Source organism: Scleropages formosus, chromosome 5 (assembly GCF_900964775.1).
Source record: "Scleropages formosus chromosome 5, fSclFor1.1, whole genome shotgun sequence".
Lineage (NCBI taxonomy): Eukaryota > Metazoa > Chordata > Actinopteri > Osteoglossiformes > Osteoglossidae > Scleropages > Scleropages formosus.
In genome coordinates, this window is record NC_041810.1 from 8,775,267 (window position 1) to 8,792,250 (window position 16,984).

Below are 16,984 nucleotides of genomic sequence, written 5' to 3' on the forward strand. Positions count from 1 at the left end.
CCACCTCCCTCCCGCAGTCCGAAGACAACTGAATTCATCCCGAATGAGTGAATATGATTTACACATGACTGCACAGGGCTCAGAAAAAAGGACTTCCAATTTCTCTTTTTTCCCACTTTTCACATTACATTTGATTAGATGCTAAGCTCTAGTAGTAGATAAACACACATTGAAGATACACAGGCCAAGATGTTATACCCCATGCGTATTTATCAACGGCTGTACACAAAGACCCAGCCCAACCAACATGAAGCCAGAGAGAACAACCAGCGTTGCCAACAGACATCTTCATGACCTGAGACCAAGAAGCTTAGCTACCTTCTCCAACAAACCCGCCAAACCAACACACCGAGCTTCAGACAGAAAAAATAACATGAGCACTCTTTTCATATCATATTCTTGGGCTGGAAGATTAGAAAATGTGCAGTGGAAGGTGTGAAGAAGCTAATTGTCCCGTAACGCTCATCAGCCTTATTAAGGGGTCATTAGTCCGCTCTTTGAATCCTTGATTTACTCTTGACTTAGAATCGGAATCAGATGGTGGCTCTTTCAACAATTAAACATTTCAGTGGCAGTGTGATGGTCTGGAGACGTCTCGCTGCCACAGGATCTGAGTGCCTTGCTGTTACTGAAGGAACTATAAATACCTCTCGAGAAAATTCTACTGTAGAACGTCAGGTCACCAGTCCGCGAGTTCGAGCTCAAGCACAGCTGGGTCATGCAGCAACACAAAGACCCAAAACATATAAGCAAGTCAACATGAAACAATAGTGTAAAAAAAGTTGTGGAACGGCCTAATGAAATTGCTGACCCGAATCTGACTGAGATGTTGCGGCAAGACCTGAAAAGCACCTTTCGTACTGAAAAACATGCCAAGTCTGTTGAGCTACAACAGCTTCGCACGGAGGAATGGGCCAGAATTCCCTCAAGGCCAGTATGGATCTCTTCTGCAGCAATGCCTCGTGCACCTGATGAGTGTGACAAAACAAAGGTGGTTCTTGTATCTTCTGAGAGGGATTTATTTGCTTTTGCTTCAGAAAGCTTCTTAAAGCGTCTACAAGCGGTCACGCAAGAGATGCAGCGGGAGGAACCGGAAGCACGTACTGATAGAGCTGCACTCGGGTCGCGTCAGCGAGCTGATGATGACGAAGCCAAAGCCTTCATTCTCCTTGCGCTGAATGACGACTTCGGCGCTCTGCAGGCCGCAGGACGTCGCTTCTTCTGTGGGGGAGGAGGAGGTTGGGACGGCAAGCGGGGCGGCGGCACGTTGACCGGCTAACGCGCACGAGTCGCCCTTGGAGGAGCCGTGCCGCGCGGACGGGGCTCCCGGACTGGCGCCGTTCTCCGGACACCGTTCAGCTGCAGGGGGTGACAAAATACCGTTTGGAGAACTGGACACAGGAGCACGTTCAGAGCACCTGCGAAATACATTAGTGCGCAAAGAGATTATTTTAAGTGCGGGGACTATGCTAGATCACATTATATGTCTGTTGTATTTAACGTGGGGCTTCCAGGTCATACTTTTTCTGTTTGCTGCCGCAGGGATGTGATTTTGAGATGGTACGACTTTACATGCCTTCCGGAACTTGTTTATGCCAGGAATCTCTCCTGCGAAACGATACGCTTCACTTACTAGTAACGTGAGGGAGCAAAAGTGACACTGAACCAAATCAATGAGACTCGAGTTAGGAAAGGTGGGACGGCTCAGAGCTCCAGGGAGAATTATAGGCAGCCTGCAAATACCCGAATCTTAGGATCCGATGACACGTCGCAGGGTCGTAACGGGGAAACGGAAACGTTGCGGAGGTCCGCAACCCCACGCGGAAACTGCGGGCGGGCTGAGGAGCTACAGCACATTCAGCAGACGCACGATAAAGTCACTTCAACGGCATCACGCAGAAAATGATGGAGAAGAGCGCGACGCTGACGAGATTCAGTTTTTACCGAGGCGGAAGAGCCTACAGACGGACGGGAGGGGATTAGCCGAAGTGCAGCGTTTAGCGTGCGATACGGTAGCGCCATGCGGGTGTCGTTCCTCTCACCTGCGCTTTGCAATCTTCTCCTGACGGTGAGGCGCACCTCCCCGTTGCGGGCCGCAGCGTGCATCAGGTCGATGACGTGCCTGTGCGCTCGTCCCGCTACCGTCACTCCGTCCACCCCCACCAGCTCATCGCCGGGTCGCAGCCGTCCATCGCGGTCCGCCGGGCTCTGCTCGATAACCGCTCCGATGAGGATCTGCTCACGAGAACCCGAAGCAGCAAGATGAGAGGTCATAGCGAGCGGTGAAAAAACAGTGGAAAAATGCAAATTGTTTTCATTTCTGCAGAAGAAAGGGTCTTTTATCAATATATGGTGAGCAAAGTTTTCTCACTAATGAAAAGAGAACAAATGCGTCTGTTTTGCAATTTCTGTTGTGTTTTTAATAATAATAATAATAATAAGAAGAAAAAACTGGCCACTTTGTTGGCCGCTACGTGAAACTGTGTGTGTCCGGAGTTCACGGCTGTCTGTTGCACGTGTCCATGCGGTGCCATCATCTCGGTTTACCGTGTACGGTGGCTCTCCGAGCACCGCGAACAGGGTTTTAAGGCTTCTGCAAGCTTTGCGAGACTCACGGGTTGTACGGCCTCATCTCCTCCTAGGATCCGAAAGCCAAATCCGTTTGCCTCCCTGTGCAGGTGAACCTCCAGCTCCTGGTAATCCGGCCCTAGGATTAAGCAAGAACATGATGTCCACACATCCGTCCTGCGCTGTGACAAAGACTGCTGGGCTGAGATGCCACAGCGGTTGATGCAGATGACACAGCGGAAGCGTGAAGCGCGCTCCCCGTCCTACGGTATATCCGTTACGCCGAAGGCGAGACCGTAGCACGCGCTCAGGAAACCACGTCAGCGCAGCCTTACTTACGCGCAGCAGCAAACATGTTAACTTACTGCGGCCTCCTGCCGAGCACGTTCTCACGCAGCGCTCGTACCAGCACGGCATTGCAACGAGGATGCAAAGATGACGTCTAATGTGGCGTTCGCGCACCGCAGAAGTAACGTGTCCATGGATGAGTGGAGAGCGAGAAAGAGACTTGCTCTTTATTCTCAATGTAGTGCGAAAGACGAACGCTGACAACGTCCCAAAACACTTCTCAAGAAATCCACATAAAGCTACGGGGTTCATTTATAAACGGGGGGGGGGGGCGCGGTGGTGCGGTGGGTTGGATCGGGTCCTGCTCTCCTGTGGCTCTGGGGCTCGAGTCCCGCTTGCTTGGGGTGCCTTGCGGCGGACCGGCGTCCCGTCCTGGGTGCGTCCCCTCCCCCTCCGGCCTTATGCCCTGCGTTGCTGGGTTAGGCTCCGGTTCCCCCGCGACCCCGTATGGAACAAGCGGTTCAGACAATGTGTGTGTGTTCATTTATAAGTGATTTTTCATAGATAATGCCTGTGATGAAAACTATAAATGTATCGTTGTAAAATTTCAGATCTTTCGTCGGCCGCAGGACGTTAGGCAGAGTGCGACCAAAGGCAGTACTTTATTCACACAGCACGCGTTCAATAAATCACAGCTACATATACAGTTCTTTACAAAATGGTTTGGATGGCTGGCAACTGTCAGCTGTTATTCGTAAGGACTTTCCTCCCTGATAAAACAACTGCTCTGTTTCCTTTCACGGTGCCTTTGTCACTGATCATCACAGATGAGAAGAATCAGCCTTTGAACTCACTGATGCTCTTATTACTGTACATGTGACAGTTGGAAATATTATTGACAAACAATTCCTTCGACGAAAGAAGTAGCTTGCGGTATCTGATCCACCCATAAAATGTTCACATTTTACTTGCTTTAGTAATAAACATTACTTTCTCACGTCTTCCTGTCTTTACACACAAATTGGGCAAGTCCATCTTCTGATAAAATACCTCAACGAGTCGCCCTTTAGAAACACCTTTTCTCAACTGGAAAGCCCAGGATCCTTCCTCCTTCACCAGTGCTGAAGTGGATGAGTTTTATAAAGCAGTCTTTGAAACAGGCACGGGAAGTATATGAATACAGGGACTGCGGTGATCCTAGAGGTGCAGGAGGGAGGTGAGGGGAGGTGAGGACAGATAGGAAGTGCAGTGCATTGGCCAGAGTGGGAGAAGCACAGTCCTGCTCCAAGAGCAAGGTGGTGGGCACAAGGTGGTGGGCACAGGGTGGTGGGCGCACGGACATCTGGAAGGGCCTGTGTGGGCAGTAGTCAGTCCGCCATGATAGTGCAACAAGGCCCAGAGAAAGGAGGATCGCAAGCCGACCGAGAAAGACATGCGCACAGCATCACAGGAAGCTGGGTGACGCTGGTGGCAGGGATGTAGCAGCAGAGAGCAGCATGGACCAGAGGGGAACAGGGGCTAAAACGTAACGTGTCTCGGGGAGAGATTCAGAGAGCAGAGCCTCAACAGAACACGTTCTTGATTCAGGTAGTCTACAGCCTCCCTCAGTGGACCCCTTCCTGTACGTAGGGTCCTTTCGCGTTGCGCCCCGGCTCTTCGGACCACAAAGGTGCCACTGCTGCTGCTGCTACGCTTCACCCGGCGTAATCTGAAGCTGACTAATCTAGATCAGCCGAGAGCCAAAACGGAAACTACTGTGTTAAGAACCCACACGTAGAGGCGGTACAATTACTCTGAACGTCTGAGCGACACGCAGCCTGTGGTACTCGCGACAGAATTGGATATCGGAGCAAAAAGCAAACACAAAAGTAAATGAAAAATCAAGCGTGCAACAGATTACGTCAACCTATATGTAGAATTACGCAATACAATAGAAGTGCATACCGAGATAGAGCGGCAGCAAACAAACAAAGTTACAACGCCAGTCCTCTAATGCGAATATGACGCTCACTGAGATAATGTAACTTAGAACTGAGAACATGACTTTGATTTTTTATGAAAATGTAGAAGGTGGTGGTCACTCACATTATTGTGTACAAAAATTTAATTTCTATTTATTAACTTGGCTGATGCTTTTCTCCAAAGCAGTTTATAATGTTAAGGTTACAATCATTTACCTATTAGTACAGGTGGGTAATTTTCCTGGAGCAATTTTAGGGTAAGTACCCTGCTCAAGGCTACTGTAGTCGAAGGTGAGGATCAAACCTGCGACTCTGGATGCAAAGGCAGCGGTTCGAACCACGACACCGCGCGCTGTTCCCCGATTTAATGTCACATATTCGCCTTTACGGACACTGATTCTCATTGACAAAACCGCAGACTATTAGTTATGGCCAACCTGGTAGAGACAATGATGTACATCAGATGTGACAGACGAAGGTAGAAACCCTTAGACGGGAGGCATGTTGAAAATGACTCACGTCCACTTTCGTAGATAGCTCGGGACTTCTCATAGAGGTCGTAGGGGTCAGGCATAGCCAGATCCATTCCTTCTGCAGAATCTGGCCCAGAGGCCCCATGGGGGTGCTGTATGGCATGGGGGGCACAATGAAGGGCAGCAGGACCTGAAAGGTTAACCCGGGGACTGCTCTGAAGCTGCCACTGTCCGAGCACCTGCAACCAGAGCACACTTTCCTTAGGAACGAGACCCCAGTCCGATTTCTAGAACCCCGCCCAGCAGGACTTGTGCTGGATTGTTCATTTGCATGTATCGTGGTCATTGCGCCTGCTGGACGCATCACGGTCATGGTCACGTCAGCTGACTGTCATGTAACAAACTCTATATGCTGAATGTGAAAGTACCGAAAAATAAAAAATTATTGCCATCATTAGCTTGAAGAATAACCATGGCTGGGATACGCTGTGCGGGCTGCAGTCAGTTGCTCTCATGGTTGCAATAATAGTGAAGGAAAAGGAGACGGGGAAAGCAGCACATGTATGTCCAAATAATTCATTGTAAATTACAAGAAATACAGTTAATTCAGGGCAGCACAGTGGTGCAGCAAATAGTGCTGCTGCCTCACTCTCCGGGTGCTCCTTTCCATCCCGCAGTCCAAAGACATGTATTTCAGGTGGATGGCTGAAATTGTCCACAGTGTGTGAACAGGTGAGCGAGTGGACTCTCTCTCTCTCTCTGCGTGTGTGTGTGTGTGTGTGTGTGTGTGTGTGTGTGTGGCTACCCTGCGATGGACTGCTGTCCTGTACTGGGTGTCACCCCCCTGCCTTGTGTCCAGTGATTCCAGGACAGACTCTGGACCCTTGTGACCCTGACCAAGACAAGAGGTTAATCAAAATGGATGGATGGATAATAAATAACAATTATTACTTATAGAATTATTATGAATAACCGTTACATATAAGGTAAGTATGTAATAAATTTGTACAGACGCTGCTGTCGGTCACTGAAGGTGTCGTCTTTTTACCGAAGTGCAATATGTCCACACATGTAGCGGAATGACAATAAAGCTCGACTCGACTCGACTCGACTTATTAGAGCTGCACTTCGTGTGCCTGCATGTACTTTTGTATATACAAACCCGATTTCCAGAAAAGTTGGGACACTTTCTAAAAATGCAACAAAAACTAAAAACTGTCATTTGTTCAATCACTTCAACTTTTATTTAACTGATAAAAATACAGAGAAAACATTTTCAGTGTTTTCACTGACAAAGCTAATTGTATTTTGAAAATATAAAGAAACAACAGAATGTGACGCCTGCAACGCGCTCGAAAAAAGTTGGGACAGAGGCAAAACAAGAGTGAAAAGGTTGCAAGTAACAGTGTTCTGGAAGGTTCCACAATTAGCAGTTGAACCGGCAACAGGTGAGCTTATCGACATTGAGTATAGAAGGAGCATCCACCAAAGGCTTAGTCTTTGCGAGCAAGGAGGGGTCGTGGTTCACCACTTTGTGCTAAACTTGGTGAGAGAATCGTCAGCCAGTTCAAAGACGGTGTTTCTCAGCGCAAGATTGCAAAGAATTTAGGCCTTTTGCCATCTACAGTTCATAATATCGTGAAAAGACTCAGGGAGTCAGGGAAAATCTCGGTGCGTAAAGGCCAAGGGCGGAAACCGCTGCCGAATGCCCGTGACCGTCGAGCACTCGGGCGGTATTGTTCGAGAAAGCGTCATGCTACCGTGACGGACGTAGCCACACGGGCTTCGGAGTACTTTGAAAAATCATTGTCACTCAACACAGTCCGCCGCTGCAGCAAGAAATGCAACTTGAAATTGAATTATGCAAAGAGGAAGCCATTTATTAATTTTGCGCACAAACGCCGCCGAGTTCTCTGGGCCAGAAGTCATCCGAGATGGACGAAAAGACGGTGGAAATGTGCTCCGTGGTCAGACGAGTCTACGTTTCAGCTTTTTTCTGGGGAAAACGGACATCGGATTCTACGTGCCAAAGGTGAAAAAGACCATCCAGACTGTTACCGACGAAAAGTGCAAAAACCAGCCTCTGTGATGGTATGGGGGTGCATCAGTGTGAAGGTGCATATGTGAAGATACCACTGATGCGGAGGCTTATGCTGGAATTTTGGAGAGACATATGATGCCGTTGAGATGATGTCTTTTCCCAGGAACTCCATGTCTATTTCAGCAGGACGATGCCAGGCCTCCTTCTGCACGAGTTACAAGAGCGTGGCTTCGGAGGCATGGAGCGCATGTGCTCGACTAGCCTGCCTGCAGTCCTCATCTGTCTCCTATTGAAAACGGATGGCGCATCATGAAGAGGAGAATCGGACAACGGGAACCACGGACTGTTGAGCAGCTCAAGTCTCGCATACAGCAAGAATGGGCAAAAATTCCACTTGAAAACTGCAACAATTAATTTCTTCAGTTCCCAAACATGCCTCTGTCCCAACTTTTTTTGAGCGTGTTGCTGGCATCAATTTCTAAATTTGTTAAATGTAAACAAATAGAATTAAGTTCATCAGCGAAAACACTGAAAATCTTTTCTTTGTCCTTTTGTCTGTTAAATAAAGGTTCAAGTGAACGCACAGATTACAGTTCTTAGTTTTTGTTGCATTTTTAGAAAGTGTCCCAACTTTTCTGGAAATGGGGTTTGTATTTATATTTTGTGTAACGTGGTGTCGGAAATGAAGCGGTGAAGAAAGAAAGGTTTCCTCATCCAACAGGGAAAATGCTGACACAAAGATCTGAGTTATTTTACCTGTTTAGAGGTCTTCCAGGGTGAAGACTGACCTAAAAAAGAGAGAACAGTACTTTAGGACGTCAAGTATGGAAAATCAACTCATTGTGCTAAAGAAAATCCTTTTTTCAAAGAAGAATTCCATAAAACTGTGCTGACGCACCTGTACGATATTGTGTAAGATAGATTAACACACACAAACCTCCTGCTGTGTAACATTTCATAGTTAATACTAATGAGGATGTTATAACTTTAGGCCCTTCCATGTTATGACGTAGAGGCAATATACAAGGTCAGTCGGGGAAAAATACTGACATTATGGAATCCCAGGTCTCTGTGCTGCTATAAGAGGGGACGTCTTTTCCTCGGCGGCAGCAAAACAGCATAGAACGGAATCGTGCAAAACAGCGCAATCCAATAGCAGTGCCCTTCGAGGAGGCTGTTGCGGAGGCAAATGAGCGGAAACTGTTAAAGGATGCGGATCTGGCGGCAGAGGCAAGGGACCGTGGGCGGCGGGCTCACGTGAGACCGCTAGAGGTGGGTGTCGGGGGGCTTGCGGTCAAATGAGCTACGTCGTTCTTGGGAGTATTTCACATCAGAAGCCCTTCGTTAAGGGTGGCGGCGAAGGAGCTGTCTGAGGCTGCCGAGAAGGTGAGTCAGCGGTTGTGGTTGAGAAGAGAGCAGGTACTTGGGGTTACAGGTAGGAGGGAGCTGTGTAGTGGTGGTAAAATTAGTGGCAGGTGGGTAGTAATGGGAGGCAGCTGGTGGTAAGTAAGGAGGTGTGGCCTTGTTAGTTAAGGTAGTTGAAGTTTGTGGAGTGGTGCACAGGTATGGAGGTAAAGGTGGTGCCTTTAGAAGGTATGTATGGAGCTGTGGTTTAACTGCTTGTTGAGTTTTGTTGAGGATGAAGGGCATCTAACATGTGTGGAGGGGGGTGGGTCCGGGACGCCAGACTGCACTGTTGAGCCTTCCGGAGGTGTCGTTGGCCTAATTCAACGAAACACTGACAAAGGGAGGTGCCCACTTGACAACCTCAATGAAATACTCATGTCGGTACCCTGTAGGTACATTTACTTACTTAGCAGACACTTTTCTCCAAAGTGACTTCCACTGAACTCTATTTAGTGTTATCAGCCCACACGCCTTATTCACCATGGTGATTTATACTGGGTCACTTATCCATACATCAGTGGAACACACACTCCCTCTCTGACACTCACACACTATGGGTGAACCTGAACAGCATGTCTTTGGACTGTGGGAGGAAACCAGAGCACCTGGAGGAAACCCCCACAGACACGGAGAAAACATGCAAACTCCACGCAGACTGAGCGGGGATCGAACCCACATCCTGTCGTGCCACCCAGGTGCTGTGAAACAGCAGAGCAACTCGCTGTGCTGCCCATGGCAGGGTGTTGTAGTTGTGTTGGTTGGTTTTTCAGAGAAAGTAGTTAAGCTTCTTGGTCTCAACTCATAGAGATACTGTATATGTTGGAAGTGCTGGATGTTGATGTGGCTTCCTGTTGATGTTCGCTGGACTGGATCTTTGTGTAGAGCCGTTGTAATTTACGCATGGGGTGTAAGGCATAAGCTGGATGGCTGGTGTTCATTGTGATACTCAGCTCTTCTCCAGCAGTGGGTGGTAGAAATGTCTTCAAGCTGTGAGATATCTAACCAATCATTTTCCTACAGTCCTGAGAGTCCTTTGCAGCAACTTCAGATCCTGGGCAGTGATGCATCCTGCCAGGACACACTCAGTGGTGGAACGGTGAGGCCTGAAAGGGGTGGGTTTTTTTTTTTCCCCTCTTCACCCCAAAGCTCTTTTGCCTCCTCAGTGTCTGAGCCATCTAGGGTTGAGTCCGTAAGAGGGAACCGGAGAGCTGGATACGTAGGAATCTGATGATGCTGATTATTTCTACTGGTGAGGAGTCAATGAGGAGTGGGGTGTGACTGACTGTTTATCCAGAAGTCAGCAGTAATCTCCTTTGCCTTGTCCACATTGAGAGTGAGGATGTTCTTCTTGAGTACGAGTCCTTCAGCACCATGCGGTCAGGTCTTTTGCCACCCTCCTGTAAGCACCCTCATTGTTGCTTGGACAAGTAGTGTTGGCCTGGACAAGTAGTTAGGCAGAGTCAGTTGTGAAATAAGGACGGATCCTACGAATATTATGCAGGATGTATCTGCAGGACCAGGTTGTGGCTTCGATGTGCCGAGAAAGACAGACCCGAGTCAGTCGTCACTCTCAGACTCTTAGCCGAGGAGGTAGGAAAATGAGTGAGTTGTCCAGTTTGATCAATAGATTGTGACAAGAAGACAGGCCAGCTGGGAGGTAAAGGATCTCTGTTTTGGAGAGGTTGAGTTGGAGGTGGTGATCAGACATCCATGCAGAGATGTTCGACAGGCAGGCAGCAATGCATACGGAGATGTCTGATGCACCAGGTGGAAAGGAGAGGAAGAGCTGGGTATCGTCAGCGTAGCAGTGGTATTTGAATCCACGGGAGGCTATGAGAGGGCCGAGGGAGGAGGTGTAGGTCGAAAAGAGAAGAGGACCCAATACTGAGCCATGCGGGACACCGGTTGAGAGAGGCAAAGGAGAACAAGAGCTCTGCCGGACCACTTGATAGGATCTGTCAGATAGGTAGGACTCAAACCATCTTAGTGCCGATCTTTACATTCCAAACTTGTGCAAAATATATGGAAAGTAATTATCATATAACAGCAGAACAAGACCCAGTTTGTAATTTAATGAACTGTTTTAAAAAAAAATAAAACTATTTCTTTAATTGTTTATGAAAATATATACTGTACCTCTTTTTATGTAATGGCTTATTTACTACAACCACATTTTTGCGCTTTGTGCTGCCATTTTCCCTCCAATATGGGTGGTTTCATTTTGCATAAGGTCATTTCTGCATATATCAAATATTGTGGAACTGTTACTTTGTGTGTCAAACCTAAAAAGTAAACCTTACAAAGGTTGTAACCAATTAAGGTAAAGTATACTTTAGAATTTTTCTCATTTAAGAATTCAACTTTTCTCCTCCAAACAGTTTAACTCTTCCACCAGAAAACCACAGTAACTCATCCTTACTGTCAGCTCTCTTCTCTGTTTTATTGCCTATTGCTTATTCTCCTGTCAACTTCATCCTGCCTTAACTGGCCACATACTGTAGATCATTCATGTTCAGGAGAAGTGTTGGTAGAACTGAGGAAAACTGTTTGAGTAAGTTGAGTAAATTCAAAACATTTTACTGCATGTAGTGTAAGTCACATTTGAAGAGTTTGTCTCAACGTAGTTCCTGAACTGAGTCGACTAAGTTGCTCCCATGTTACTCATATGGACCATAGTAACAGAAAAAAGACATTTTACATTTTATTAACATGGAAGCAGCAACTGTTTCAAAAGACTTTTAATTAAACTTTGGAACTCATGACAAATACTTGAAAGTATTTAAATATAATAATAATTTGTTCATAACCAGTACTCAAGAGTTGCAGTTTACACCTACTCATTGAGCAGATACTTCTCTCTGTTCTCCAGCACCACGGACTGAGTTGCATCCAAGGATCATAGACTCCCTATTCAACACATTTACATTTATGCATTTAGCTGATGCTTTTCTCCAACGCAACTTATGGTGTTGAGGTTATAATTATTTACCCTTTTATATAGCTGGGAAATTTTACTGGAGCAATCTAAGGTTAGTACCTTGTTCAAGGGTACTACAGCTGGAAGTAAGGCTTGAACCTGCAACCACTACACTACCAGCTGACCCCCCTGAGTTCCCTCCTCAACATATCGCCACACATGTACTGTGTGTCACGTGACACGCACTGTACGTATTGCTGACTTTCACCTGATTAATTTTACCTGGTTAAAATGATTTTTAATGACTTGACACGTGCAAAAAGCATCACAAATAATGACTTGGGTGGGAAAGCCTGCAACTTTGAAGGGCACATAAAGCACATGACCTCTGTTGGAGAGAAGGAGAACCGCTTGGACTGTGTGTCCCGACGCCTCTGTCGGGGGGGTAGGGAGCCGCCGGCACTTGGACCCCCAGAGGTTTTCTTTCTTTCTTCCCTTCCTCTCCCTTCCAGTTCTTTTTATTTTTGCTCCTTTCCTCTGTTACCAGTTGGCTTAGTTACAGCTTCAATCATCGCATAGTTACTGCAGTAATTTAATGTACAGCCAACCTTTGATTTGTATTGTGTCTCTGGTCAGTGTTTTTGTTCAGTGCCCTGTGTCACTGTGTGAAAAGTGGCCCATAAAAATAAACAGAATTCAATTTCTTCAACAAGCAGTCCTCAGCTAACACCATTTCACCCAAAGTAACTTATTACTTTACTTTAAATACTATTTGCACACAGTGACTCAGTCATCTATATACCACTGGAATAAACTCTCTCTCTCACACACTGTGGGCAATTCCACACTTTCAGAGGCAGAAACTCACTTAAGACACATTTTTTTTTTTTTTTTGGGGGGGGGGGGGTGGAACCCATATGAACATAGAGAGAACATGCAAACTCCACACACAGTGAGTGAGCTTTGAATTCATATCCTCCCGTCCTGCCCGGGTGCTATGAGACAACAGACAACAGTGCTACTCGCTGTGCATGTGCCACAGGACTTTTAAACATTTTTTGGACAGGCTTTGGATAGATTTAGACTAAGCAGAGTCATGGCGAACCGTAGCCTATCCTGGAAGCACTGGGCACAGTGCTGTGGGGGGGGGGGGGAGAGGGTAGCAGCTCACAGATGCCCAGTGACACATCCATAAGTGCAATTTAGAAACACCAGTTCATCTGAACTGCACGCCTTTGGACTGTGGGAGGAAACCAGAGCACCTGGCAGAAACCTAAGCAGACACAGGGAGAACACGCAAACTCCACACAGACCGAGCAGGGATCGAACCCGCGCCCTCTCGCATCACCCGGGCGCTGTGAGACTTCAGCGCTACTCACTGTGCCTCCGTGCCGCCTGTTCTAGGTTTGGCTACTTGTTACACTGGAAATATCGTGCACTTTAGCGCATTCGTCACGCCTGCTGTTGCGAGACTTTGATTTCTACACTGCATTGGAAGTCTTTCACATGGCCACACAAGAGCTGTGGATCCTCTTTCTGCTGTAACACACAGGAACCATGTGAGCACACAGTCTCTGCACCATCATTTACATTTACAGTGACACTTTGTTCCAACGTGATGCACATCTCCAGCATCACACACACACACACACACACACATCTCACACACACATTTGCTGAAACCGCTTGTCCCACAGGGGGTCGCGGGGAGCCGGAGCCTAACCCGGCAACACAGGGCACAAGGCTGGACGGACACACACACACACACACACACACACACACACACACACACACTCCCCCAGTCTGTCACTAGGCGCTCGCACCCAAGACCCACCACACAGCAGGCACCAGCCAAACCCTCAATGCCACCACACCAGCGGGCCCCTCTTTCAAATTCTCTTTCTCCATAAATATGACCTAAAATGTAATTAGATTTTCATGCAAGTCCTAAAACTAGACAAAAACAACCCACTTAAACAAATGAGACAAAACATCGCACTTGTCAATTTGTGTGAGTGTGTGTGTGTGTGTGTGTGTACCGTGCAGAGAAAGCAAAGTGCAGATGTGAGACGAGGAAAACGGAGCAAAGAGACGCTCTGAGTGGCCTGTAAGGGAAACTGCACGCAGAAATGGGACTTAGACCGGACAGGGACAGGGACAGGGGACACGGGACAGGGACACGGGACACGGAGGACAGACGCAGACGGGACTGGAGCTCTGCACTAGGGCACAAACACACTGAACAAGACCTCAGAAGAATGCGAGTAAACAAGGACTGAGAATCACTAAGTGATGACGAGGAAGTGCGGTAAAGAGCTGATGAAGAATCTGCGACTAGATGTTTGTCCATTTCCTCCTTGTTCCTCCATTTACGGTGCTGATCATTTACCATGTTTACTGGCTTCAGGTTTTATTACAGTTGTCATTATTCTGTATAACAACTTGTACACCGTGGTAAAAGCTGGTGCCTCACAGCTTCTGGGCTGCTCAGGGGGGTCTGGGGTTTGCAGGCTGCACACACACGCGCACACACACACACACACACACACACACACACACACACGGATAGCAGGAGGCTGCGCAGAACCAGTTCCGTTGCTCCTTTGCTTTAGAAAAGCAGGAATGTAGTTCCTGTGAGTCACATTCCTCCTGACGGCACCATCAGACAAAAGGTTTCTTTCCCTCGGTGGAGTCGATCTTACTGTTTTCCGTCACTTTAACAACACTTGCTCCATAACAAAAGCAACTACACACACACACACACGCACACACACACACACACACACACACACACACACACACACATCAAAGGCCCCGATTGCTCGTAAATAAAGGTCATAACTGAAATAGTACATCCAATTGTTTTATTATTATTATGATTTGCTCAAGAAAGCTGCAGGACAAGATGCGTTTGAGACCCGGGTCCTTTCAGCAGAACACGGCGGCTCCAAGCACCCTAACCGTTACGCTGATACGCGAAATAAAGCAGAACACAAAGGATCCGTTGTGTCGAAGAGAGCAACGGTTGTGGAAACCGATGAAATAAAACGTTTATTGGGTCATCGAGGTTCGACCAAAGGGCGACACGCACGCAGCACCTTCGGTAAGAGCGACTTTTTCGGGTAGGAGAACAATAGGAGCAGCTGCACTGGCCATCGGAAAAGGAGCAATACTTATGTGAAGAAAGACCACGTGTCCAGTGCAGGAGGGGAACTTGTTGACCCTTTAGGTTTAGCGCAAGAACAAAGGGTCCAATGAGTGTTAACAGTGCTAGAAAAAGAGAGCGTGGCCCGTCTCTCCCTTGAAGGAGGAGAAAGAAAGGCACTAAGATGCTAAAGCTACGGTGATTTCTAGCGTGAAAGCATAAGAAAGAAGTAGACGGGAAAGACGGGAGGAGCTGTTCGGCGGGAGACGGGGAGTCACGCGGATGTCCTCCTCCCTCTTTTCGTCACCAGTAAAGATGCTGTCCGCGAACTAGACAGTCAGGCTTCACCCCAGAGGAGTTTTCAAGAGTTTCCCACACCTGTGACATGTTTGAATCGGACATTATAATGATAGTTTAAAATGACGCGAACAAAAGAAAAGTGGAGATGAACTTCAATGAAACGAGCGCCACACGTCCATCTGCAAACAACAGAGAAATAGCAGCGAACAGCTGAGGGCAGAGTGAGAACCAGATGAAACTGCATCTCCTCCATGACGGACGGACAGATGGAAGGACAGAGAGATTGATGAACGGATGGAAGGATGGATGGATGGACGGAATGATGGACAGATAGATGGACGAATGGATGGACGAATGGATGAACGGCTGGACGGACGGACGGAGAGATTGATGAACGGATGGATGGACGGACGGATGGACAGATGGATCGACGAACGGACAGATGGATGGACGGGTGGACGGAGACCCATTTACGTACGAAGTTACATTGGAGCAGGTCTCCTGCTCTAAGGGAATGTTGGCTCCTGACTGGAGAGCTGCCTCTCAATTCCTCCTTCGGGAGAAAATTCTCACTTGACCCGAAATGTTTAATACAAATCGAGTTGATTAACAAGAACGACAAACTCGGCACAGGAACCGGACAGAGTGACGTCACCAGTCTGCGTGAAAAGTGCGCGTTTTGGCACGAAACGTGTCGTACGGGTCGTGTGTGTTGGAAAAGGGTTCAGCTGGACGCAGCATCACTTGAATAAGTTTCGCTGCACAGATCCCGAGCGACGGCGACAATTTACATCCAGGTAGTATGTTTGAACACAGTAAAGTACCATGTTTTCCACGGCACAATGAGCCACACATCGACACACACAGAAAAACACATCGCCATACACACTGCAACACACACCTCCTTCTGTCAACGCCTTTCTTGAAACTTACACGGTCCTGTCGGACAGAGTTTATTTCCGGCACTCTGTCTACTGTGAACGCAGATGTGTGTGAATGCAAACATTTTCTTTCCAAATACAGCTCACTTAATCTGCTGGCCAAACATTTCGAAACAACACTTTATATGGCGAACAGGGTGATTAAAATATTTTAAATCTTTTCAAAGGGTGGCTTTAAAAGTTAGTATTTTTAACGTTTACCAGCGGAAGGTTTTACAAGACAAGACGAGCTGAGAGACGGTTGTACAGTGACCATCACTGCTGTCCAACAGTGCCCGGGTGGTGTGAGAGGACGTGGGTTCGATGCCCACTCGGTCTTTATGGAGTTTGCATGTTCTTCCTGTGTCCGTGTGGGTTTCCTCCGGGTGCTCTGGTTTCCTCCCACGGTCCAAAGACATGCCGGTCAGGTTCCCTCATAGTGTGTGAGTGACACTGAGAGAGTGTGTGTGTGTGTTCCACTGACGTATGGATGAGTGACACATTGTAAGTAGTGTATCTAGCAGTGTAAGTCAGTGTGGTGAATAAGGTGTGTGGGCTCATAGCACTACATAGAGTTCGCTGGAAGTCGCTTTGGAGAAAAGTATCTGCTGAATGAATAAATGTGAACCCGGACAAAAGAGCGACCGACCCCACAAGTGCCCCCACGTCTCCAGGATTCCTGTAGGAGCTCTGGGAAGAGAACCAGTGTGTTCATACACTTCAGTGGCGCTGTGTACAACAGAGAGCTTCGGAGGGAACTTTTCTTTCAAGGGGTCTCGGTATCCCAAAATTGGATATATGTAAGGATTTCTTTTATAAATTGATGTATGCTCAATTGATGTGACAAAATTATTGGCACACAAGAACCAGTAATTGTTAGTTGTTCAGCCTTCAGAGATCATAATTACCTAATTACTGCTTCTTGTATCAACTGTATAGATACAGAGGGGACAGGCAGCAGCGT

The 16,984-nt window shown here is 47.5% G+C and overlaps 1 protein-coding gene across 9 annotated transcripts in view; it reads right to left on the reverse strand.

Annotated features, from left to right (window-relative positions):
* LOC108931969 (membrane-associated guanylate kinase, WW and PDZ domain-containing protein 2-like) overlaps positions 1-16,984 on the reverse strand; it is a 98,802-nt gene that overhangs the window by 12,969 nt on the left and 68,849 nt on the right. For all 9 annotated transcript variants that reach the window (XR_003797684.1, XM_029252024.1, XM_029252019.1 and 6 more), the window contains 5 exons: positions 8,088-8,119; positions 5,337-5,529; positions 2,616-2,707; positions 2,043-2,235; positions 1,105-1,359 (listed from right to left, as the gene is read on the reverse strand). Coding sequence is in view for 8 of the 9 variants with exons in the window: in XM_029252024.1 (XP_029107857.1) it covers positions 1,105-1,359; positions 2,043-2,235; positions 2,616-2,707; positions 5,337-5,529; positions 8,088-8,119 (765 nt within the window). In the remaining variant the exon portion in view is untranslated. The remainder of the gene's footprint in view (positions 1-1,104; positions 1,360-2,042; positions 2,236-2,615; positions 2,708-5,336; positions 5,530-8,087; positions 8,120-16,984) is intronic.